Genomic DNA, 26158 nt, shown 5'->3' on the forward strand with positions numbered 1-26158 from the left:
GACTTTCACTCCGTCTGGCTACCGCTCGAAGGGTCTAACGGGGATCCTGCGGGGACTCGCTTATACTGGCGAATCCAAGACTTTCTCCTCCTCCTCTCTTTTGTAAGGCTTTTCCCGCACCCGCTCTCCCTTCCGCCGCTTGAGTGCTAGTTTAGGCGCTTGCTGATTGGACACACACACACACACACACACACACACACACACGTCGCCTCCTCGCTCGCAGACAGCCGCTGTGGAGGAGCCAGAAGGAGCGGCTGAAGCCAGCTGTCCAAAGGCACGTTTTGAACATGAATTGACTGGGGAAAGGCTGACCGGCTGGGGAGCGCGACGGCGACTTCTTCCCCTCGCCGCCCTTCGAAGACCACGGCTGGGCGGCCGCGGCGGCGGTAGGGAGTAGACGAAGCGTGGAGCGCCCAGCCCCACCGCTAAAAACTGCCCCTTCGTCTGGAATGACTCTCTCTGCCCCCGAGGCGATATTTACAGGTGACTGCGCTCGCCAGCCTAGTTTCTAGAGAAGAAAAGCGCAAGCGTAGCCGGGAAGGGTTTCTGGACCGCACGCGAGGTGCCATGGGGTGGGGGGGCGGAGGGATAAAACTGCTCGCGCGGAAGCTGCCGTCCTATCTTTGTTCGCTCTTTGCAGCCTCGCTTGGCTCATCAGTGGCGCCTTTTCGTTTCCACTGCTGGCGTCGCCTCCCACCTCCTTCCTCGTTTCTAGTTTAAGGGTTGGCTTCCCTGGAATACCTTCCCCCGGGCATCATCCACCCGGGGCAGGTGGCTGTGAAAGGGAGGAGGGGATGGAAGGAGGTTGTGGGAATGTTCTTCATTTGCCTCTGTAAATCCCACCGACGTTTTCTTACACGTCTTTTTGGGGGGGGCGGGGAGGGGGGATGCCCTTCCATCCCAGCTGAGAGTGCTACACGAAGTAGCAGCGATGGCTTGTTCGAGTTGCAGTTACAGGTGGCGGCGTAGCTAGAGCCCCCTCCCCCGCCACCCCCTTTCTTGGAAGGAGTTGCCGCGGTTTCCCTTCGCCGCATCCGGTCGCCCATTCCGCCAGCCGCTCTCGATCCCACCGCCGCAAAATCCCCCCCCCCCACGTGCCCCGCCTCCCCTTCGAGCGCGCCTCTTATTTTCCCACGGATTGCGCAGCCGAAGGGAAACGGCCGGGAACGAGGCCTCGAGGTCAGGGCTTCCAGGAACCGGCAGCGGGGCAGGCAAGTTCGTGGGAACAGGCGAGCCAGAGCCCCTTCTAACTTGGTGGGAAGGTTACCGCCGAGGCTGCAGCCCGCAACCCTCTCTGGCGTTCCTTGAAGTTTGAGGGTTTTCCAGTGAGCCCTGAACTGTGGCTCCCCCCCCCCCCGATGAAGACTTTGTTGCCCAACTCCAAAGACTGATTCCCATGTAGCACTAAATGCTTTAGTTCACTTATTGACTGATTGCTTTTTTATCCTAGCCTGCCTCTGAATTTAGGAGGATTTACAAGATTTGCCTTGTCCTTTATTCTTGTAATAAACGGGTGGATTAGACTGCAGGGTACTGACCAGCCAGATCATCTGCTGAGCTGAATGCTGGATAAGAATTGGGTCCATTTCCCTACACTGCCTTTTTATATGTAGAATAGGTAAATAAATGCGTATTAACAATTAAAATCTGCAATATATGAATGTCATTTAATCAGGCATTTTAACAAGATAAAAAAAATGAAAACCAATCACATAGTATTGTGAAATGAAAAGGAAATCAATTTCCCAGAAAAAAAATCTTTCTCTCGGGGAAAATATGGGTATTCTATCAGGCACCTGTCTTCAAGCAAAAGGAAATTCCAAAGCTTTGAAGGCTATCAGTATCTTTTCTTTTGTGAAAAGTTTCGTGTTTGGAATTTTGTTCATCAAACAACCATTACAAGAAAAGACCAACTGAGGCTGCGCTATTTTTAGTTGATTTATCATTTATGTGTACATTCATTTTAATGAATAGTGGAAACAATAGCTTGCAGCCATAGAAACACCTATTTCTAGATATTTTGGCTCCAAATATATTGCAGCACAAGATGTATCTAAGTAAACAAAACAGGTTAGGTACTTTAAAATATTTTAAAGATTGTTTTTTTTTTTTGCTTTCTCATATCTTAATATACTTTTTACATTTTACTTATGTTCTAAAACTTTGTCTATCATTTTATTAGTCACCGAGAACTATTTTTAGTAGAATATTAGATATTTTTTCTTGATGTACAAAATTAATCTTTGATTTGTCAGTTCTTAAAAAACAGTGTTTTATTTCAAGCTTTGATTGGTGGAATGAATAACTGCAAAAATAGTTGGATTTTACAAAAAGCGATTTGTTTTCTACTATAGCTTGATTTCATTTGTTTATAAATGATTTTATAGAGTCATAATTATATTGTTTTCCATAAGCTTAGAAAATAATTGATTACAATTTGCTATGCCTAGTAGGTTCATTATGAATTTATTATAATAGGATGTTGTCCTCTGAAAGGCCTTTGTAAGCCATGTATTAGTTGGAAACATTTTGGTTGACATGATTTGTTTTGATGTCAACCAAACATTGAAACATTTGGTTTGACACCAGAGTGCAATATTTTGCCTAGATGTTTATGTGTAGCAAGGGTTTCTGTTTGCTGTTTGAATTTTTAATTCAATTTATTGGGGGAAGGGAAGATGAAAGCTAAGCATTATGTATTTGTTTCTGATTTTTAACCATTTTTACTTGTTTAAAATTTCATTATTGGTTGGAATTGAGATGCAACTGAAGAGTTGGTAAATTTATTGTGACATAACTACAAGTTTTCTCTACTAAATGCATTTAAAATTGATAATACAAAAGCATGTGCTACAATGCTTCCAACATTTTAATATACCATAAGAATCTTTGCAACTTTATTATATTGCCTTATGATTTGCTACCTTGTCAATTATTATATGCATGTTATTCAAACTACCTTTTGACAGGCATTGCAAGGCTAGTAGAGAAAATAATACCTTTCATCTTGATGAAATAGACTTGCTTTGTAACACCAGAACAATATGTCAAACTATAAGTTTATAATAAGGAGCCTTTCATAAAATTTTAAAGGAGTAACAAGTTCAATTAAATGACACTGGAGAACAAGAATGGATAATATTGTTAATAAATATATCACTGAGCTGAAAGATTACTGAAATTTTATTTTACAATGTCCAAATTTGATATTCTTATTTAGAGATGCAGCAGTATTTTTCACTGGATGAATAAAGTAACTAACTCCAGAGTTTTATCAGTATTACTGAATTTATGGACATCTAAGTCTTCACTGCATTAATTTGTGGTCATCTCTGTGCCGTACTTTGATTATGGTGCTAAGATTGTGTCTCATTTCATTTTGTCAGTCGGGTCAGACAGGAGATTACAGAATTGGATACGGGACAGAAAGATGAGACATCTGATCATCCAATGGGATCATTATCTGAAATCAGTATAATCAGACAAAGGAGACCTTTCTTTGAATTGTCTGAATTCCACTGCAGTGGAAAATATATGCACAAAGTATTCCTTGTTTCTGCTGTACCATAATTTCTTTCATTGGTATTTAAAGCCAGGAGGAACATTTTCTTTTTTCCATTTATCTTTCTCCCTATTTCATACACTGTAATACCATTTGATATAATCACAAATTCTTACTCCTTAAACAGTAACAAAGCAGTTAACTTTTATTATTCAGAATTCCTTGGAGGGCATTATCTTAAATCACAGAACTGTCAAACCTCGCAACATTCCAAGGCAGTTAGCTTGGAAGTCAGTCTTAGTGAAATTAATTTTTCATAAGGCTAATTCCCTGTCATTAATACACTTTTAAAATAATGGGAAGTTGGATGAGATGTGGCCTTGTATACATTCTCTAAAGAATGCATTGCAAATACTGTAGATGACTAATAACAAATATCTTAACTCCTCTTCTATAACATATTAATGTAAAAAATCAGTATGGTAAAAATAAATAGAATTATATACAGGTAGTCTTCAACTTACAACTGTTCTTTTCTGTACAACCTTTTGTTTAGTGACTGTTCTAAGTTATAATATCACTGAAAAAAGTGACATACAACTGTTTTTCACACTTACAACTGTTGCAGTATCCCCACCATCATGTAATAAAAGTTCGGACCTTTGGCACCTGGCATGTATTAATGACAGTTGAAGTGTCCCAGACCATGTGATCAACTTTTGTTACCTTCTGACAAGCAAAAGGGGGGAGCCAGATTCGCTTAAAAACCATTATTATTTTAACTGCAGTGATTCATTTACCAACTATGGCAAGAAACATTTAACCAGCTTGCTTAGCAATTGACGTTTTAGGCTTAATTGTGGTGGTAAGTTGAGGACTACCTGTACACAGAATTCATGTATGCATGGATGTATGTAAATAAGAGCGTTTCACATTTTTCATGGAAAATATATATAAGCAAAGTGAGAAAGACATGTTTTGTATCCCCAAATAACCTCATGTGGAACAATTCATCCTGACTGCACATTAATCATTCTTGAATTTTAGATAATACAGGTAGTCCTTTTAAACATCCATTCATTCAGTCACTGTTTGAAATTACAAAGGTACTGAATTAAGTGACTTATGACTAGTCCTCAAAGTTCTAGTTGTTGCACTTCTGCAATCATGTGAAGCAAATTTGGTTTCACATCGGCCAACCTTTATGACTGCTTTTTGGCTGCCTGTCTACCCACTGTCTACCTGACCACCTCATTCTGCACTACTACTACCAGCCAGGGCCATTTTTCTATTACTTTTTTTGTGTGCTGGTACCACTGGAAAGTCTCTTGTGGCCTGGCCAGTCTGAATGAAAATAGGCCCTGCTGTGCTGACACCAAAGAAGACCCTTCCAGCTAAGTCCTTCTCGAAAGAAAGTAAATATAGTTTGGAATAATTTTGTTTTAAAGTCAACAGGAAGCCCATATAACTCTTTAAAGTCAACAGGAAGCCCATATAACACAATTCTTTTATATGTTTATATGTATAAAAATAATAAAGAGGAACATATGAGAATGGAAATGATGAAAAACAAATAGTTATATTTGTAAAAATGACATAAATTGAAACTTAGAAAAGTAGCATTGACTGTTCATATATACTGAATTATTAGCCTCTCGGTTTAACTCGTCCATATTTAAAATATATCAATTCACAGATGAACTTTAAACATGTAGAAATCCAGCACAATGGCAGAACAGCCAAATACAATGGTGGACCTAATATACTGCCCCCCTGAACAGTGAGGTTAGTCCTACAGAACAAAAAATAATAAATGAAGAGAGAAAAGAGGTAAAAATAACTTAGTTAGTTTTATTCGGATATTGGCTATGAAAATGTTTAAGGAGCCTAGTGGCTTTGATGAAGTGCTAGGCAGATAACAGTTCACACTAGGGGCAAGATGGCTTGGACCCTGGCAAAAATTGACTGGGAAGGAGTCTGTCCCATCTCCAAAGATAGTCCCCCTCCCTAATTCCTAAGTGTGCAGCAGAAGAGGCCTTTCGGGTGCGTTTCAAGGTATTGATCACCATCTTTAAAGCGCTCCATGGCAGAGGACCTAGTCCCCCTCCCTAATTCCTAAGTGTGCAGCAGAAGTGGCCTTTCGGGTGCGTTTCAAGGTATTGATCACCATCTTTAAAGCGCTCCATGGCAGAGGACCTAGTTATCTGCAGGATCGCATCCTTCCACATACGTCCCTGTGACCTATCCGCTCACACAGGGAGGGGCTCCTCCTGGTGCCGTCTGCTAGGCAATGCCAGCGGGCGACACCTAGGAGTAGATCCTTCTCTGTGATGGGCCCAACCCTCTGGAATGACCTCCCCCCAGACATTCGAACTACCACCGACCTCCGTTCCTTCCGGCAAAAGTTAAAGACTCACCTGTTTCAATCAGCTGGCCTGGCACTTTCTTAGTTTTACCTCCCAGGGATTTATTTTATTTTAGGGTTTGGGGTTTTAATTGTGATGTTTTTAGGATTAGAATTATTTATTTCTTAGTACAGCCTATCTCCCCTCCAAATGTATCTTAAATGTAGCTTAAATGTATTTAATTTTATGACTGGTTTTATTGTATTGACTGTACACCGCCCCGAGTCCCTTTTTGGGAGAGGGGCGGTCTAAAAATCTAAGAAATAAATAAATAAATAAATAAAAATCCCAAGCATGCCAAACTCCCTTCCCCCCAGCACAATGGCAGAATACCGGAATACAATGGTGGAACTGACAAATATGCTGCAAGAATGTAAATAAATGATTTACCGAGGCTAAATATTTATATTGTATATAAGGTTTTAAATATAACATAAAAACTTAGAACAAAATTAAGAAGCTAATTTGGCATCCTGCAAGGTTTTGTTTCTACTTGCTGTAGCTGATATTAGTAAACAGTCTGTGTGAAACAATGGCACTGAAATGCATTAAAATGACTGCTTTAATTTGGAATTGCACCTTGCACCCAAGTTTTGTTTGTTTTTCTGTTACAAATTTCAACTTTGGCTATTGATTTTGTGACTAAGTGTAACATTTAATGGTAACAAACTGCTCCTAAACTAGCTATGTGCCAAAGTATACCTAATATGGTTAATTTATGATAGGACCCATTTCATTTTTAATTAAAAATAGTTATGGCTAATAAATAGATTTGAGCTATGGCTCCTAGAAGAGAAATGCTAATTATTTATCCGTGTTGTCTTATGATCTGTCTTCTAGTAACCCAGTGGTTTTATTATGATTTCCTTTCCCTGTGTTACTGTTCTTAAGGTTTGAACTAAAAATGAGGGTTTTGAAACATGTAATCAAAGCTCCATTTATAGTTGCCCTCTGCTTTTTAAAAAAAAAATTCAGTCAAGAACCCTGCTTTCTATAAAAATTCATGCTTTAAAATGTTAATATTAAAATAAATATGTTTCCCATTGTTAATAAAGTAATAGTACTATGTATACTTTTAAGTATATTATATAATAAAATGCAGGTATTAAAGGAGAGCATATTAACATCTCTTTTAAATATCAAATATTGTATTGCATTTTGTGTTTTAATTAAAATATTATGCTGCTTTAGAATATTATTTTGTAGTCAGTTTGATACATTCCTAATGACTTTGTATTTAATTCCAATAAATTGGACTTGAAACGTCAAAGTATTAAGGGATCAAATAAATCACTATGTTTACAGGAAGATCCAATTGGAAAGAGACTAAATGCCAAAACCTTCTGTAATAATACTAACTTTTATGAAGCCATGACTTCTAAAGCCTTGACTTCTAAACAGGTATTTTAAGTAAAATTGAGGGACATCCCTCTTTTAAACAGTGAATGTTCCTCAATTTCTTAGTAGCTGCTTACTCATTGAGTTGCTAAGGCTTGAGTTTCAACATCTCTAGGCTTTAATGTCTAATTTCCCAAACTGCAATCTGTTTATATATATATTTAATTAAGTTGACATTTCTACCTATGTGAATAGAATACTTAATTGTTCAGATACATGTCAACAAAGTTACAATTAATTTTACATGTTTTCTGTTATTGCACATTATTTTGAAGTCTGGTTCATTATTTTTCAACACAACAGATTGCAGCATCATGCAGTTGTACGGGTGGTGCCCTAGTCAACTGCCCTGTAGTACTACAAAATCTCTTACTAAACTGCAGAGATGCATATAAACTAATCATTTTAAAATGCTGATGGAACCACAGTAATGACATTTGGAAGCAGAGCTGGGCAAAAATAATTTTCTGTCTAGTATGCTTCAGTTGTCTGTAAGGAAACTTCCACATGCCTTTGGCCATTATCATCAATTTTCTGAGCCATCTATTCTTCCCCCTCAAAGTACAAGTTTATTTCATTGCTATGACAGAGGTTAATTCCCGATTGATAAAAGTTGGGGATGTATATATGTACGTACGTACGTATGTATGTATGACTGGGTGGTTTTTTCCTTTCCATAGCAACAAACTTCACACTAGCTCATAGCAATATATTTTAGTTCTATTTCTTTATCATAGCTTTTCCTCTGAGAGAGTGCTGGAGGCAAATAATCAGATTGTTTTTGAGGACAAGAAAAATAAAAGTTCATATATGGATCTTGGGAAGTCACTATAGAATTCCAATCTAATTCAGTTGACAGCATATCTGTCCTTCATCCTGAATTCAGAAATGGGTTCTATTATATATTGTAGTTGACCCAAATTAGTGAATTAGCCAGGTGAACTGTTTGTAGACTAGATGTATATTTTATGATATGACACAGATTTGTAAATTGTCCATTTGGATTTTGCCCCAATTATCTAACCCAGGTTAATTATGTGGAGGCAAATGCTGCCTTTTACAAACAGGATACGATGATACCAGCTAAAGAAGTTTATCTTTATAATTTAAATGGAAAGCACCAAGAAAATATAAATAATATTTCAGCAGTCAATATGAAGATTGTTGTAGGCAAGGCAGATAGCTTCCCACAGACCATCATGTTTTATCATGTAAATTTTGTTCCCAACCTGCATCCAGTCCATAATCAGTTAAAATTTTTTGCCTTAGGTAGCAATAAAAGCAGAGTCTGCTCATTTGAGATATGATATATAAAACCAAGTGTTATACAATTGACTTTCTTAGAACTCTTTTTCCCATATTGTTTCCCAAATTGATTCAACTTGTTTGATTCTGCTTCATTGTTCCAGAAATATCTCTCTGTTTCTTGGCAACCCAGTGAAAACTAGGTTTTCATATCTTTTTCTTTTGCACCAATGTAAGAATTCATGTGCCTGCAGGTTATTATGTCAATTACTGTGTAATTTAATAAGATGTCCAAAAAATAGATATCAAAAATTGAGAACATATTATGCTGGTTCTTTAATATAATGCAAAGTATAATATAATGCTATTTGTCTCCTTTCACTTTTTCCCTTCTTTTGTTGCAGGCTAATAAAGTTGTTTTGGAAGTTGATTTTACAGTCATAAGTAATTTGCCAAAGGAATTCCTACTGTTACCTTTTCCTTCTGTTGTTGGTTAATGGAGGTGGCATGTTAAGCACAAAATAAAGATATACACAAAATTTTATAACAGTGATCTGTACAGTATGTTCTGCACAAAACTTAAAGAGCTGAAGATCACTGGTGAATGTCCTTTCTCCTTGCTCAACCAAAGTTGCATTCCAGATGAAAATGAGGAAGAGTGTGCTGAAGTGCCCAACAGTTCTAAGGCTCCTTTGCCCATCTGCAGAGAGAAAGTCCCTCAGGGAAACCTTCCACAAAGGAAAATCAGCAGGAACAGAGTATTTCTGCATACTTTGGCTGAGAGTATTTACAAGCTCATCTCTCCAGAAGTAAGTTGTTTGGAATATCAATTGGAAAATCCTGTCAATGTTTTTTTTAAAAAAAATAAGCATTCTAGGTTATTGGAGACATGTTGATACAGGTACCCCAAATATAATACTTTGATTTATCAGTTACTTAACAAGTTTGACACTGGCTAGCATCCTAGCAAAACTCAGAGTACAGAATTAGTTCTGTCATTACAGCAAAATTTAAATGGACCTATTTTCTTATATATGTTTCACTCTTTTTATAGCAATAGAAATTGGTTCCTAGAGTTCTGACTTTGCCTTTATAGTAATGATGGAGGCATCAATGTATACTAATGAGGTGGGGGGGTTGCTTTAGCAAAATGCATTTTTTTTTCTTTTTCCCAGCTAAATTTACCTCTCGAATCTATTTTTAACAATATTTTGAAAAACATTTTGCTTAGTAAATAATATCCATATTACATAAATATTATATGCATTGAGAAGAAAAAATGTTTCAGAGTACTTTTTAGAGAGAAAAGCAGTTTTTTTCTTATTATTCCATCAATCTAATAGTGCTTTTGCTTTAGTCTAGATTAATCAAGTTTCTTGTTGCCGCATGATCATTTTGTTTTTAAGTGCCAGAAATTTCAGTCAGGAAAGTCAGAAAATATAGGAATTATTATCTAAAACATCTGGATCAAGTCTTAATTTCCTGTTCCTGTCAGCAATTATTATAGATCTTTAAAGCAGAAATGTTTTTGAATCACATTGTCTGGGATCATCTAGTGCAATGGGTCTCAACCTTCCTAATGCCACGACCCTTTAATACAGTTTCTCATGTTGTGGTGACACCCAACCATAAAATTATTTTCTGTTTTCCGTATTTTTTCAAAAATATGTGTTTTCCGATGGTCTTAGGCGACCCCTGTGAAAGGGTCGTTCGACCCCCAAAGGGGTCCCAACCCACAGGTTGAGAACCGCTGATCTAATGGAACATAAGATATGTGACCTTAAGCATGTAAAATGCATAGTCTGCCATTTCTAAAGTCCTTTTCAATATTTTCGTACTACATTATTAAAGTAGAGTAGGAACCTAGTATGTATATGGATGGTGGGATGTTGACTCCGACATGAAGATGTTTTCTGTTATACCTGCAGAACTTTATATATAAATTGACTGACAAATATTCCAGTATGCTAGTGAATTGATTATATGATATATAGGACTAAATTGCACCTAGTTGTGTAGGTTTTCTTAGATAGATCCAGATATATTTAAAAGTTAGCCTTTCTTTCTACTAGCTGAAAATCAGCTTATGTCACCCATTTTCTACTTGGAAATATTTTTTTCAACTATCACGCCCCAGATCTGATTATATGTGTTCATTGACATCAATCAGAGATTGTTCTAAGAATCATGTGGAGAAATAAGTATAGCTGAAATAGAATTAAACCAAGTTGAAAATACCAATAAATGTCTGTATTTATTACTTTATTTGAGTTTTAAAAAATAGAAATTGTGGAATCGAATGAGGAAATAAAAAATACTAAAATCAACACTAACATTTTTCTTCAGGCAACATAATCTTCCTTCATACCTATTTTCCTTCCATTAAATATCTAAAATTTTGGTGCAATAAATAATGAAAATGGGAAGAGATGTTAAATATAGTAACTACTCAAGTGTGCCATTCTGATGGACCGAAAATAATAGACTCTGGACAACCGTCTATTGAGGATACCTAGAGTCTGGATAACTATCTTTGCATATCTTGCATTGTGCAAAGGCCTGGTTTAATTGCTTAGATACCCTACAAGTCCCCTTCATTCCTCTTGGAAATTTGCCAATGAGAAATCGCTTAAAGCCCATAATCTCTGAGTTGGATTGCTGAGGGGTAATAGGGAATAATTCTGAAATACAAGGCACTCTTTCTTTAAAAAAAACGTTAGTGCAATAACAGCTATTCCTAGTGAGCATATTATTTCAATGTAAGTTAAAATAAAATTGTAAATTTATAATCTGTATGCAAATATGATCATTTTGATGAAGAATCTTGGAAACAATTGTGTAGTATGCAAACAAGACAGATATGTTAGTGAGAATTCAATGGCAATCCAAAAATCCGTATATTTTGTTTTGTATGAGATAGAATTCTATCTTAAACAAGAACTCACGGATGAGAGATGCTCCTGGATTCAATCCTGCTGCTGGTTTATGTAAATATCACTGTGCCTGTCTTTGAAGAAAGTAAAGAAACTACTCTTGGTCTACCTAAACTGTGGTTGACAAAAGGTCATGCATTATGTGCAAATCCTTCGAAAGAGACCTTCCTATTTAAGCATGTATTTTTATTAAATATATAGAATGGACCTGAGCTAAATGACATTTGTGCCTTTTCTCTCCTGCTTAAATGACCAGGTTCTCTCTGACACCAGTATTACATACTGAAATCTGATTTAATATGACCTTTTCTCATTTCAGTATGAAAAGTTGTATCTTGCATTTCAAAGAAGCCTAGCCAATAATAACATAAAAGAAATGGGGTAAGTTATCTGTAGCTGCATCATTTAAATTCAAAAAGAATGATATAGTTATCTAGTAGTTATTGCTGCCTCATTAATCTCAATTTCCTATTATATAATGACTAAGTTTTAATACTTACAAAGCAAAAGTTAATTGCAGCTTTATACTATATTTCTCTCTCTCGGTATTTTGGACTGTAACGCTTAATAGGCTGTTGATAGAGTGATGTATATTATTAAACAAAGGCTGTAACATTATTACATGTAATGCTTTATACTCTTTTATATTCGTTTACAAAAATGGGGAAAAAATAGAAAATGAACTAACAGACTTCTGAGTGACTTTTCTGTATGTTAGCAAAGGTTTCTATCCCATTTATCCAATAAATACAACAGGTATGGAGAAGGCCACAAGATGGCAATAAAAATATATATAAAATGTTATCTTTGTTGCCATCTTGTGATCTTCTAGATTTTTGCAGCTCAGCCCGATGACTCAATCTGTGCTGATCTATAAAACAGTCTCTTCTGTACTAAATAGCAAAGAATTTGAGCTATAATTTAATAGCAAAATGTTGACTTTTTCCTCAAGACGGGGTTAAGAGACTGAATCTTGACTTGTACCTTCTTTTTAGAGTATTGAAATATTTCATTTTGAAAATAGCTTGTGCCCTTTGACTTTCCTTTCAAACTATGCTATCCTGACTCATAAAAACTGACAGCTTAAAACAGGGGTGTCAAACTCAAGGCCTGGGTGTTGGATCTGGCCTGCAGGGTGCTTAGATCTGGCCCGCAGGGCCGCCCTGGAAACAGCGAAGGACCAGCCTGTGGTGCCTCTGCCAGCGAAAATGGAGCTCAGAAGGGTCACGGGTGGCCCTCCCAAGCTCCATTTTTGCTGGCAGAGGATTGCAGGAGGCCATCACAACCACAAACGGAGCTTGGGAGCCCGTTTTCACTAGCAGAGCGCTCAGGCCACCACAGGTGCCCCCAACACGAGTGACGTAGAGCTGGCCATCCTCACCCCAGCCCCCGGAGGTCAAACACAACCCTGATGTGGCCCTCAATGAAATTGAGTTTGACACCCCTGGCTTAAAAGTTTACATGTATTTAGTGAAAATGTCAAAGAGCCAGACTTCAGTTGGCTTGTACCATTTCTTAACATTTTGGCTGCTTCTTGATCTAGTCAATTTGATATAATCAGAACAAGTGTTACGATCTATTTGTGGTGCTGCAGTTGCAAGCAAACTGATTTGGCTGCATGTTCTATCAGTTTTCAAATTTAGATTTGATCAGAATTTCATGGGTGAATATGGATACATGACCACAGTGGTCATTTAATTTGTGATAAATGGAAAAACAAAATAAGAATGAGGATTATACTTTAAACTCTGAGACATTACTTATCATTTTATTAATTATGTATAATTACATTTTATTTTGTCTTAGTAGACAATTGTAGTTTTAAAATTGTATTTTTCTTCCTTTACAGACAGGGTGAGGAAAAGGATTTTGAGAAGCTACTCACGGATAATGCAGATTTGGCTGGTAATTATATATTTATGAATAGCAAGTGTTAACATTACAAGTTTATTTAGTATCCCCAATAACCTGAGTTCTACCAAGACTACTAATGACATAGAGCCTTTTGAATGTCTTACTCTCAAAAGGAAGGCATGCAACTGAACAGACAGATAATCAACAATATTGACAGCTAAGTTTATGTCTCTTATACTCTGATACCATGGCATGAAATTGTCGACAATACTAGCTATGTAAGACATTTACACTCCCCTTCTTATGATCTTTTTTTGTTATTCACATATACTGTGTGTGCATACAAACAGCTCTCTTAATAAAAGATTAGAGTGCAGATCTCCTCTGATGGTGTCTCTCTGTAGAAAACATCAAATTAAACGTTATCTCAGATAATCTCAAATTCAAATTAAATGTTAAGCTGCAAAGACAGAACTCCAAATCTGTAGAATCTGTTGCCTTGATTAGAAGGAGAAAAGCAGCAATCAGAGAGTTTATTTTTTTTCTTATTCTTAGATTTTTCATTTCATTCATTATTTGCATCTCTGTCCTTTTCATTTCAGAAGGCCAAATGGCTAGGAGCATATTACATTTTAAAAAGGGTTAAAGATCCACCTATGACCCATTTTACATTTGCCACTTGCACCAATAGTAATTTTTAGTAGAGCAATTACATCCATTGTGCATGTGCTAGTTGGTTACATTTCTTCTGCAAAAGCCAATAATAAATGGTCACCAGATTTTTATCAAAAAAAAAAAAAAAGCAAGCAGAAGAAGAAAAATAATACTTTGCTTCAACCATATAAGGTCTCAGGAGAGAAAAACTGATTTCAGAGAGTGATGTAAAATAGTTACTTATCTGTAGTGTTCAGTAATAGAAAACAGATAAAGGAAATGAAAGGAGAATGTACATTGAAAATCAAAAGCATACTGACTGGAGGGATTTAAAGACTGTATTTAGAACAATTATCAGTAATCAAAATGTTTTATGCCGGCAGGAATTCCAGTCTCTGTTCTAAGAGAATCACTTGGCGAAGAGCTGTTCAAAATATGTTATGAAGAAGAAGAACAAATCCTTGGAGTTGTTGGGGGAAGTCTGAAAGACTTTTTGAACAGTTTCAGTACTCTCCTGAAGCAGAGCTCTCATTGCCATGAAGCTGAAAAAATGGGCCGAGTTGAAGAAGTCTCAATTTTGTGCTTGGAAAAAGATCCCAATTTTTTAAATGTATACTATTTTTTCCCCAAAAAACCAACTACCCTCATCTTGTCTGGTATTATTAAAGCAGCAGCTCGCATTTTGTATGACACGGAGGTGGAAATAATGCTAATGCCACCCAGCTTCTGCAAAGACAGTTCCGAGTTTATTGATCAACCTTATTTGTTGTACTCTGTGCACGTCAAAAGCACAAAGCCATCACTGTCGCCTTGTAAGCCCCATTCTTCCCTTGTCATTCCTACTTCTATGTTCTGTAAGACCTTTCCTTTCCATTGCATGTTTGACAAGGCCATGGATATTTTGCAAGTTGGCAATGGGATCAGGAGATTATTAAGCAAACGAGAGTTTCAAGCAAAGCCACAGTTTGATGAGTGGTTTGAGATTTTAGCTCCTAAAATAAATTGCACATTTAACGGGATCATGTCTATGCTGAACATGCAGTTTACTATAAGAGTGAGACGAGGAGACAAAGTTCTTAAAAAGTCAACGGGGGTAAGAATTGGATGTATCTTTTTTTCTTCATTTCTTCATTAAATCCATTTTTAAAGGTATGAGACTACGATTGAACTCGTATGTATTGGGATGAGCTACAGTTTGCTTATAAATAAGCAAACCACCAGGCATGATTCATTGCCTTTACTGGCATGGTCCATAAAACAAGTCAGATTATAACTTATCATTATGAATGAACCCAGCCTATCAGTTAATTTGTGTAAATGATCCATCCCACCTTTTTAGGTTCTCACTCAATTCTCTTCACTGTGAATTTGTGAAGAAGAGAAACATCTTAACTATTTGAACCTGTATCTTTCCTCTATGCATGTTCATTTTTAATCAGTACAATAGATTTTCCAAAAGTTAAGAGATGTTCTTGCATGCATTTGTGAAAGGCATTGGTTGGTTCTTCAGATTAATAGATGATGTTCATCTTGATGAAAATTGCAAGTCTAGAGACACTTTGAAAAACTTGCACATTTATAACTAACTTTATCAGAAGATAAACTATCAGAAGATAAAGAAGATAGAATATAGGCATCATAAAGTCAAAATCTATTAAATACAGAACTGTTTATGGAGGAAGGGTAATCCAGACCAATTTTCCTGGAATGTATCCACATCCACATGTATCCACAGACACCACAGAGTAAATAAGTTGATTTTTTGTTATCGTTGTATATGTTAAGTAGCTTCAGAATTCTCTCATTGCTTCATTTTTCTGTCTTGACTTAGGTTATGGATCTTAAAGGACAAATGATTTACATTATTGAATCTAATGCCATTTTGTTCCTGGGATCTCCTTGTGTGGATAGACTGGAAGATTTCACAGGACGTGGCTTATATCTTTCAGATATTCCAATTCATAATGCACTTAGGGATGTTGTTTTAATAGGAGAACAAGCCAGAGCTCAAGATGGATTGAAGAAAAGATTAGGGAAGCTTAAAGCAACTCTTGAACAAGCTCACCAAGCTCTTGAAGAGGAGAAAAAAAAGACAGTTGATCTTTTGTGCTCTATTTTCCCTGAGGAAGTTGCTCAGCAGCTATGGCAAGGACAAGTTGTACAGGCCAAGAAATTTAATAATGTCACAATGCTTTTTTCTGACATTGTAGGATTCACTGCAATCTGTTCTCAGTGTTCACCCATGCAGGTTATCACCATGCTTAATGAGCTCTACACTCGCTTTGATTATCAGTGTGGAGAACTGGATATCTACAAGGTAAAGAATTGTTTTCCCGAGAGAAATGATTGCAAAAGAAGTTAATGGGATATGAAGAACTATTGTGATTCAAAATTATAACAGGTTTAAAACATATATAATGTTTATTGGCAGCTAAACTGTAGGTGTAATTAAGTAGGAAGCATAATATAACTTAGAAGTTGGTGCTTTAGCTGTAAAATGGGAAATTATATGCTTTAGACTGCAATTTTACTACATTTACCTTGAAATTAATATATTGACCTCAATGACACTATTTATGAGTAAGAGTTTTGGGACTGCTAATAGTGCCTCAAAGAAGTAGAATTCAAGGTAAATATTTTGACATAACATTTTATTATAATGAAGAATTACCAATAATGAATCAGACTTTGCTATGCAAAAATATTCACCAGTGGATAGATTGCATAAGAGAAGTATGTATTTTGACTAAAAGAATGTAATAGTAGGTGGTTTGGGGGGGAAAACATGATTGACAAAAGCATTTCAAACTGTTTTGGATTTCCTTTATAAATTTTCTCATCTTATAAATTGTTCGTTTTAATGTTTAGGTAGAAACCATTGGAGATGCATATTGTGTAGCTGGAGGCTTACATAAAGAAAATGAGACTCATGCAATTCAGATTGCACTAATGGCACTTAAAATGATGGAACTGTCCAATGAAGTGATGTCACCACATGGAGAATCCATCAAGGTTAGCGAGCTATTTGAACATGACTTCATTTATTTTCTGTATAGTATCCATCTTCTCCCAAAGTGATACCATGTGTCAGCCTGTTTCGCTGTTTGCTTTCGGCTGCCATTGAAATGGGGAGGGGTGGTGGTATTTGGGAGGGGAAGCTTTAGTACAGGAGAGATTGTAAGGTGGGGGTTTTGGTCTCACTGTTACTGCACATGCTAGAGATTAGCGCTTGGTGTTGGTCAAGGCCAACCGTCCGCATACCTACCTGATGATGCTCCTTGAAGATGGAACTCACATGGCACCTAAGGGATTTGCAGATTGGACAGTGGGATGAGGGTTACCAGGGGGAGGGGGTTGGTCACATATTGATATGTATGATTTTGCATGCTTTTGCCTCAGATCTTGCTTTGCTTAGCTACTATCTTTTCATAACCAGTAAAAGTACTCTTAATTCTGCAAAATGGAGTTAAGTGGTTTCTTTCTTGGTTACTGAGGGAGGCCGACTTGACGTTAAGCAAGATCTCACTTTCGCACTCATCCCGGAGCTAACACCTTCTGAGGGGAGTGTAAATAAAACTAAAACCTTCAAAGGAATGTCTTAGCCAGGCAGCGACCAGGAGGACGACATGGGGGTGGTTGCATCCTCGTGTCCCTTAGAGACGGAGCGGATGGCGGATCTGAATTTGGAGGAACGATCTGTCCGGTCCAGGTGGTCATTGGGAGCAGGACAGAAGTATGACCCTGAGGAAATTCCAGCTGGAGTTACCACAAGGTGATATCTGCGGCTGGCAGCTGCTTGGCAGGACGTTGACGTGGAGAACCTTATGATGTCCCAGGCTATGAAACTCTTTCAAGAGGCTTGGGAGAGGCGACGTTTATGCGAGAGCGGTCCCAAAAGAGAAGCTGATCTCCCAAACCTAGAGGAGAGAACTGCAGAAGCCCTGTTCTGCCCAAGAGCGGCCCTGGGGGCAGACAGTGGAGCTCATCAGGATGGGGAAGCCAGCAGCAGCAGCAGCAGCAGCAGCAGCAGCAGCCACGAGAGCCCTTCCAAGAGGAGGAGGGCCCCCCACAGACACTGGATGGCAAATGTTCCTCTGCTTGGTGTGAAATTTGGAGGTGACCCAAAGGAATTAAGATTTTTCCTGGTCCAAGTTTGGAATTTCATGCAACAGGTCGGAGAGGATCTCCCCACAGAAGAAGCTAAGGTAAGAGTGGTTACCATGGCGCTGGAGAACAAGGCAGCGGCATGGATGGTTGCCCTGCACAACGATGACTCCCCCCTGCTGAGACACTATAATAAGCTTATGGCCATCCTGGGGAAATGCTTTGATGACCCGCTCATGGAACGGAAGGCCAGAACCAGAATGAAAACCCTTACCCAGTGGAAGAACCCAGTGGCTGATTACATACAAGAGTTTCCTGAATTGTCCGTTTATATGCGGGATTGGTCGGAAGAAGCTTTAAATGACAGTTTTATGGATGGCTTAAACAAAGATATATACCAAAACTGTGTAAACACACACACACCGCCCCCGGTAACTTGCAACGCTAGTACGAATTGGTAGCAGACGTGGAGATCGATGTAGCCAGAGATAAGTACTGCGAAGACAATGAGAAAGAGAAATCCACCCCTCCCAACCCCCCTAAAGGAACCTTGAAAGGAGGAAAAAGTTGGTCTACAAGCAAGCCCCAGTCTACCACCTGCTTCCGTTGCACAAAAGAGGGGCACCGGGCGGCAAATTGCCACTCCAAGATTGGCCCAAAGCCCTCTGCCGTGGGGGGGGGGGAGAGGAAGCCAGACAAACAACCCGGGAAGACAAGGGACACCACCATGAAAGGGGTGGAACCTGTTGCGCAATTCCCTCCCATCCCAAGAGAAGAACTGACCTCCTCATCGGGGGAAAGTGAAACCGAATCCGATGACGACCATCTGGTAAGTTCCCAATCGGGCCCCATGACCATCCCAGTAGAACTTAAAAGTGCCCTCTACTGGCACCCAAGCAAAAATGCAGGCCCTTTTAGACTCGGGATGCACATGTTGCATTGTTAGCCCGGAAGTAGTGGAAAAAATGGGCTTGAAACTGAGAACTTTGAAAGTCCCCATTGCTTTTTGCCAGCTAGATGGGTCTATAGCTGGGGGGAGGGCTGCTCATTTTGTGACTGAACCTATAGACATGTGGATGGGAGATCACCAGGAAACATTAAGTTTCATTGTGGCACCGGGAATGGACCAACCTCTCATACTGGGCTTACCCTGGTTGCGTAAATGGAACCCACACATCAACTGGAAGAAAGGGTGGTTGCGCATCCAATCCGCTAAACCTCCTGAAGGAAATGGGAGGGTTTCCAATATTACTAATGCTGAACCTAACCTAGCGGCCACGATGCAGGAAAAAATTGAGGGGGAGGAGAAAATCCCAAAGGAATATTGTGACCTAAAGGACGTTTTCAGTGAAAAATCCTCTGATAAATTACCTCCTCACTGCACGACGGGTTCCAGCATTGAGATCCTCCCAGGAGTAAAACTTCCAAAACCCCAGATTTACTCAATGACCCCATGCGAGATGGAGGAATTATGGAAGTTTATTGACAAAAAATTGAAAAGGGGGTTTATTGAACCTGTTAGGCCATGTGTGGCCGCCCCTGTGTTGTTTACAGAAAAGAAAGATGGCTCCTTTCGTCTCTGTGTTAATTACAAAAATCTTAATTCTGTGTGCACGGAAAATGTATACCCCCTTCCTCTGATGAAGGATATGTTGGCCCAATTGGGTAAAGGGAAGATCTTCATGAAATTGGACCTAAGAGAGGCCTTCTACAGAGTCAGAATCAAAGAGGGAGATGAATGGGAAACTGCTTTCAACTGCCCACTCGGGTGTTTTCATTTCAGAGTACTCCTGTTTGGCCTACAGGGGGCGCCAGCTGTCTTCATGCAATTAATAAATGAAGTTTTATATGAACACCTGTACAAGGGTGTGATGGTCTACCTTGACGACATCCTTATCTACACGGAAACACGTGATGAACATGTGACTTTAGTTCGATCAGTACTCAAGAAACTCCGGGCCGCAGAACTTTATGCCAAATTGTCTAAATGTGAATTTCATCAAGAGAAAATTGATTACTTGGGCTACCGCATCTCCCACAACGGCATCAAGATGGACCCAGCGAAAGTCCAGGCTGTAACTGAATGGGCACCTCCTCATACCCGCAAACAATTACAAAGTTTTTTCGAAAATAAGACATGTCCTTGAAAATAAGGCCATGCCAGATTTTCGGGGTGGCCAAAAATATAAGCCCTCCCCCGAAAATAAGCCCTAGTGAAGGGGTGGGTTTAGCCTGAACAGGAGGCAGCCCTTCCCTTCCCCGGTCATCTCAGGGCTTCTTGGCTTCTTAATCGGATCAGCTGGACCACTCCATTTACAAAACAGCTGATTTGCGGGTGTCAATCAGGCCTCTGCCTCCAGCAAGCGCCAGTTGCTTTTGCAGCCAATTGCGGCTGCAAAAAGAAGCTGGAGGTCAAGCAACACAACCCCCATGCCTCATGCCCTCCTTACCTGACGGTGACAGTCACAGCAGGCAATTCTGTCCACGGAATAGGAAAGGAAAGCATGGAAATCAATACACCTGGGACATTGGAAGAAGCCCTGCAAGGAGACGCTGCTGCTATGTGCAGGAAATTGTAAAAACGCCCATTCAAAGCCTTCAGCATATTCCAGGATTGCAGCATTAAAAGCTCGGAATGGGGCATTTTTGCAAACGGCTTGAAAATTTGGGGGGGGGGGGATTTTCCTTCCTCTTACCCTGTTCTTGAAGCTCAGCACAGAACAGGATAAGAGGCAAAATCCCACCCCCTTTCCTGGCAATTGTTCTTTCTGCAGATGCACATCACCCAAATGCTCTATCCAGAGCCTTCTCTGTGTCTGTGCAGAGCTCCCAAGGAAAGGATGGTGTGTGTGTGTGTGTTTGTGTGTGTGTTTGTGTGTGTGTGACAGAGAGAGAGAGAGAGAGAGAGAGAGAGAGAGAGATCCCTAATCCCCCCCCTCCTAAGGCAGCCACATTCCTCTACTAACCTACTTTCCTGCTCTATTTTCCACTGCCACATGCAGGGCAAGGAAAGTAGTTTGTGGGACTACTTCCAACCTTGCGAGATTTTTTTTCTTTTTGAGAAGTTGGAAGGTATTTTCTGGTATTTTTTTTTACCATAGGCACACAGTCTACTTTTCTTGTCCTGCACATGGCAGTGGAAAATAGAGCTGGAAAGCAAGCTAGTGAAGGGATGTGGCTGCCTTGGAGAGGGAGGGTGTGTGTGAGAGATCTGTGTGTGTGTGTGTGTGCTACCAGGAAGAGCCCCCCCCCCAGGAGGCCAGAGCAGCACAGTCAGCTGTTCGGTGGCCAGCACACAGGGCAGATGAAGGCAAGGAGAACTTGAGCCAAGCCCTTATTTCGAGGGTCAAAAGAAAATAAGACCCTGTCTTATTTTTGGGGAAACATGGTACTTGCAGTTGAAGACTCATATTTGGGTTTCCTGAACATACTTCTTAACAAGCTTTTAGTTTGATATTAAAATAATGCCATTAATACAAATAAATTTAGCACCCTAGTTTATGTATAACAAATCCAAACTTCAAACCTTTTTTTTTTTTCCCACTCGGGTGTTAATGTTATGACATTTAGCCACTATTGTCAATGGGAGAGATGGCTGATGTTATTGCAATGGATCATCTACTCTAAGGAAATCTCTTTTGTTATTACTGTCCCATGTAATGTTACTGTGTATACTTTTCACACACATTTTAATTTAATTTAACATGTGAGCAATGTTTCATATTAATAATGCATTAATCTATTTGTTGTGAATTGTATTTTATATTAACTTGAGGTTTTCACAGTTCAGTGGCAAGACAGATGAATGACATCATATAATTGGTTTCCCTGCTTTTAAATTTCCCAAGCTTGTAAAATTGGGCACTTTTGAATAGAAGATGGCTATGAAAACAGGAAAACTTTTTTTCCAAAATTGATTTTGAGATCTGATGCTTGCTCTTAGACTATTTTGTATATAATGCTTAGCATATTATTATATTATCACATGCAATTGTGATAACATACATGTTTGATACTAGGGATTTTGATGTTTCTTCATTATAGGCTGTGGTTGAATCTTTGTTTATATTATAGATTTGAATTATTTCAGTATCTCATTCATTAGAATCCATTGACTACAGCTTCCAAGCTGAGCTCACAATTCATTCTGACATATAGAAATAGATAGAATTCAATAATATTTTCATTTTTGCTAAATGTGATTATGATTTTTAATATCTCTTCTTTCTCTCTTATAAAAGATGCGTATAGGACTGCATTCTGGCTCTGTTTTTGCTGGTGTTGTTGGTGTGAAAATGCCACGTTACTGCCTATTTGGAAACAACGTAACACTTGCCAACAAGTTTGAGTCTTGCAGTCTCCCTAGGAAAATAAATGTTAGCCCCACTACCTACAGGTATAGTAGCTTGCCATGTCAAGCACTTGCTTTTGCTGCTTATTTCTTACCACTGTAATAATAATCTGAAACCTTCCTTCTCTCTCCGGGGATTCTTTTGAATTCTTACCCTATTACCTTGTATGTACTGATGATATCCCTCCCATTCTCCTAACTATGCTGGTGAGATCTATGGGTAATGTCTGAAATATGTAATAATACTTTTCATTCTCATTGGAGGTTGATAAAGGATCACCCTGGCTTCATGTTTACTCCTCGCTCAAGACAAGAACTTCCTTCCAACTTTCCAGATGATATACCTGGAATCTGTTACTTTCTTGATGCTTATCTTCAAGGGAAAAGTACAAAAGCCTGGTTTCAGAGGAAAGATGCTGAAGAAGACAAGACAAATTTCCTGGGGACATCAACAGGAGTGGATTAAATTGTATTTTGGAGACAAAATAGTGTGTATGTGTGTGTGTGTTTATAAGTTCTGAGTTTTGATTTCCTTTTGTTGAAGAAATATAATAGCACTTTAGCTTATTAATCACTTGAAAGCCAGTATTAAATTTTAGATTTAAAGGGTATTGCATACTATGTAGAATTTTTATTGAGATAATATATTCAGTGTATAAAAAATAATAGTTGAAGCTGTAACAAGACAGAGCCAATCTGCCTGTGAAGAATTCTGTCCCTCTAGAAATGAAGTCAGTTTTTTGATAATGTGTGCTTTGCACCTCACCAAATTCCCAGTTTTAGAATCAGCTTTCACAATAGTTTCTCAGCATCTACACCTCCATCTGGGGCTGTAGGAGCATCAGAGCATGTTTTTTTTGTTTTTTTTAAGAGAGCAGTTTGGTGTAGTGGTTAAGGTGCTGGCCTAGAAGATAGGAGGCTGAGTTCACCTTAGGCATGAAAGCCAACTGGGTGACCTTGGGCCAGTCACTGTCTCAACCTAACTCGCCTCATGGGGTGGTTGTGGGAAAAATAGTAGGAAGGAGTATTATGTATGTTCATTACCGTGAGTTATTTATAAAGTAATAGGTGAGATAAAAATTAAAAAACTATTAAGTACACAGGTGATATATATATATACATCCAGCTAGATGAATGTCAAAGCTGCTTTAGTGAATTTTTCTAAATGATTTCCTAAGGAATTGGAAAGTGCAGCCATAGATTATGGTCTACTTGCTGCTAAGGATGTCATCAAGCTGTTGTAGACTAAAATATTTTTAAACACCGCTCCAAAAGCCGTAATTTATGGAATTGTATTCCAGAATTTCTGGATTTCATACCTGCCTGATGAAATCCAATTCTTTTTTTTTTCTTCTAGCGTCTTTTTTATGGTTATCCTTGGCAATTTTCTAGTTATGTATAAACTAACTTGGATGAACTGTGCTCCCTGTTTTTAGTCAGTTAAACAATATTTACACCTGTGGACTACATGAACTTAAATTCAGAATTGTCTCTGGCTGATTCTATGCCTAGTTTTTTTTAATGCGCAACTGTTAATATTATCTATTATATATCCATGAAAAGAATATATGTGTTATCCAGTTTATGTGAAGCTCATTGAAATTAGTCACTATTGCAATATTTGTTCCTTAATATCACCAATAATGCTTTGGTCAGGTGATTATACCAAAGATTATGGAGATACTATGAGGTAAACAATGTCATTTAGATGATTTTATTTGAACCTATCTAGATAAATGCCAATGAATTCATCAAGACATATGAGTAAACATACATAGGATTGTTATTTCCCTACTTGATTGGTGTTGGCAATTTTTAGAACTCATATACACAAGATGCCACTCACTGCTCTCACTGTCTATAAATAAATATATGTAATATATTGAGTAAACAAATCTAAAATCTGTATTCAAACAGAATTTTAAGTTTGGAGGCACATTTTATAGGAAGCACATATTGTATATACCCTGTTCTGTGTAATAGCAATAAATGTTTTCTCAAGTAATTTTAACTGTTTAATTTAAAATGTGTATAATCTTTGCTTAACAATATTAACATAGCACAGATATTGCAATATATGAGGACTTATGAATCAAATATATGTATATAGAAACTTAGAATGCATTATGGTAATGTTTGAACTCAATAAAAAGAATTACACAGAAAGAATATACAGAACTTGGATACCACAAAAATTATTTTACCTTGTATACTTCATTTTCCAATTGAGCTTAATAATAAAATTAATATCCTAGGGCACGGTTTAATTTAATTCAGTCCTTATATTTTTCAGTCCTGAGTAGATCCTGTACAATTCTCTTTTTAACAAACACACATTACTCATAGTTTCTAATATTTCTGAATACCTAGACATGCTTACTCCAATTAACTAGTGCCAGTATGTTTATGAATTAGGGCTTGTTCTATGTCATAACTCAAAAGACCCATAACCAGACTAAGAACCATATTTGTCCTTTGAGAGTTATGCTACCACCATAATCTGAAAAAAACTGGTAGAGAAATAGAAGACTGATTTCATTTCATTTACAATTTATATTAAAATGAAAGGTAGTACTATCAAGTTTGGAAACAATGTTTTGGGGTATCTGGAGGGCACACATAAGGCTTCTGATGATACCATAGACTTCATGCTGTGCAACATACCTATTATGGGAGAACAAACTACCTAAGTAACTTTTTCATTGCGATGTTCTAGTCCAGTGCCAAAAGCGGGGAGAGCGCAGGGTGTGTGTGCGTGGACATGCCACACCCATAATGCTTGCGCACGACCCCAGTGTGCATGCATGTACAATCAGTGCTCCCCCCCATTTTTGGCATGCTTTTTTCACCCTCCCCAGGCTCCAGAGGCTTTATAGGAGCCTGGGAAGGGCAAAAACAGCCTCCCTCGCCTTCCCTGGAGCTTCTGGAGTGTGAAAAACCGGCCCCAGGGGCAAACCGGAAGTTTGGGAACAGACTTCCGGTTTGCTCGTAGGGCCAGTTTTAGCCCTCCGGTGCTTCAGAGACTTTCAGGAGGCCTCCTTGAAGACTCCGGAGGGCAAATAACGACCCTATGGGCAAACCGGAAGTTCGGGAATGTCCTGGGTTGCTCGTAGGGCCAGTTTTAGCCCTCGGGAGCCTTCAGGGAGGCCTCCTGAAAGTCCCTGAAGGCGCTGGAGGGCTAAAACTGGCCCTATGAGCAAAGCAGAAGTCCGTTCCTGAACTTCCAGTTTGCCCGTAAGGGCGGTTTTTGTCTCAAGGGACCTAAATCAGCTGGCCAGCTGAAAGGGCAACGCCTCGCATTGCCCTGACAAATGGCTCCGCATGCCACCTGTGGCACGCATGCCATAGGTTCGCCATCAGGGTTCTAGTCCATGTATAGCTGATTTTCAGAGGCATTGAAATGAGGAAAAAATTGATGGCACATGGTAATAAAAGAATAGTATATTTAATGATGCAGAGAATTAGATATTTTAGATCATATATAATACATTTCGATCATATAACACATTTCAGTCATATATAATGCATTTCACAAATGTGTGACTAATGGGACATGCATATTTGTATTTGTATTCCATTATATTTGTATTGTTTCTTCTCTTCCTTGTATTTGTATCAAAGGATCAAAGTCAGAAAATTGCCTAATTCTGCAAAAGTAAGGAGAAATTGAAAGAAATTAGCGATTAGTACAGTACAAATTATATAGATATTT

The 26158-nt window shown here is 38.5% G+C and overlaps 1 protein-coding gene across 4 annotated transcripts; it reads left to right on the forward strand.

Moving 5' to 3' along the window:
• GUCY1A1 (guanylate cyclase 1 soluble subunit alpha 1) lies at positions 1-24682 on the forward strand. Of its 4 annotated transcripts, XR_014175971.1 has the most exons (10): positions 1-483; positions 8955-9359; positions 11803-11864; positions 13333-13388; positions 14375-15084; positions 15823-16308; positions 16860-17003; positions 22337-22491; positions 22711-24016; positions 24053-24682. XR_014175971.1 is itself a non-coding variant. In XM_081960139.1 (9 exons), exons 2-9 carry the CDS (start codon positions 9114-9116, stop codon positions 22910-22912), a joined length of 2061 nt encoding a protein of 686 aa, XP_081816265.1. In that variant the 5' UTR covers positions 1-483; positions 8955-9113; the 3' UTR covers positions 22913-24682. The 4 variants fall into 4 exon arrangements, 3 of the variants coding, with proteins under 3 accessions (XP_081816265.1, XP_081816266.1, XP_081816267.1); XM_081960139.1 differs by having other exon boundaries at positions 22711-24682; XM_081960140.1 differs by lacking the exon at positions 1-483 and adding an exon at positions 1380-1618 and having other exon boundaries at positions 22711-24682.
• The last annotated feature ends 1476 nt before the right edge of the window (positions 24683-26158 follow it).

Source organism: Natrix helvetica (assembly GCF_964273705.1).
Source record: "Natrix helvetica genome assembly, chromosome: 7".
Lineage (NCBI taxonomy): Eukaryota > Metazoa > Chordata > Lepidosauria > Squamata > Natricidae > Natrix > Natrix helvetica.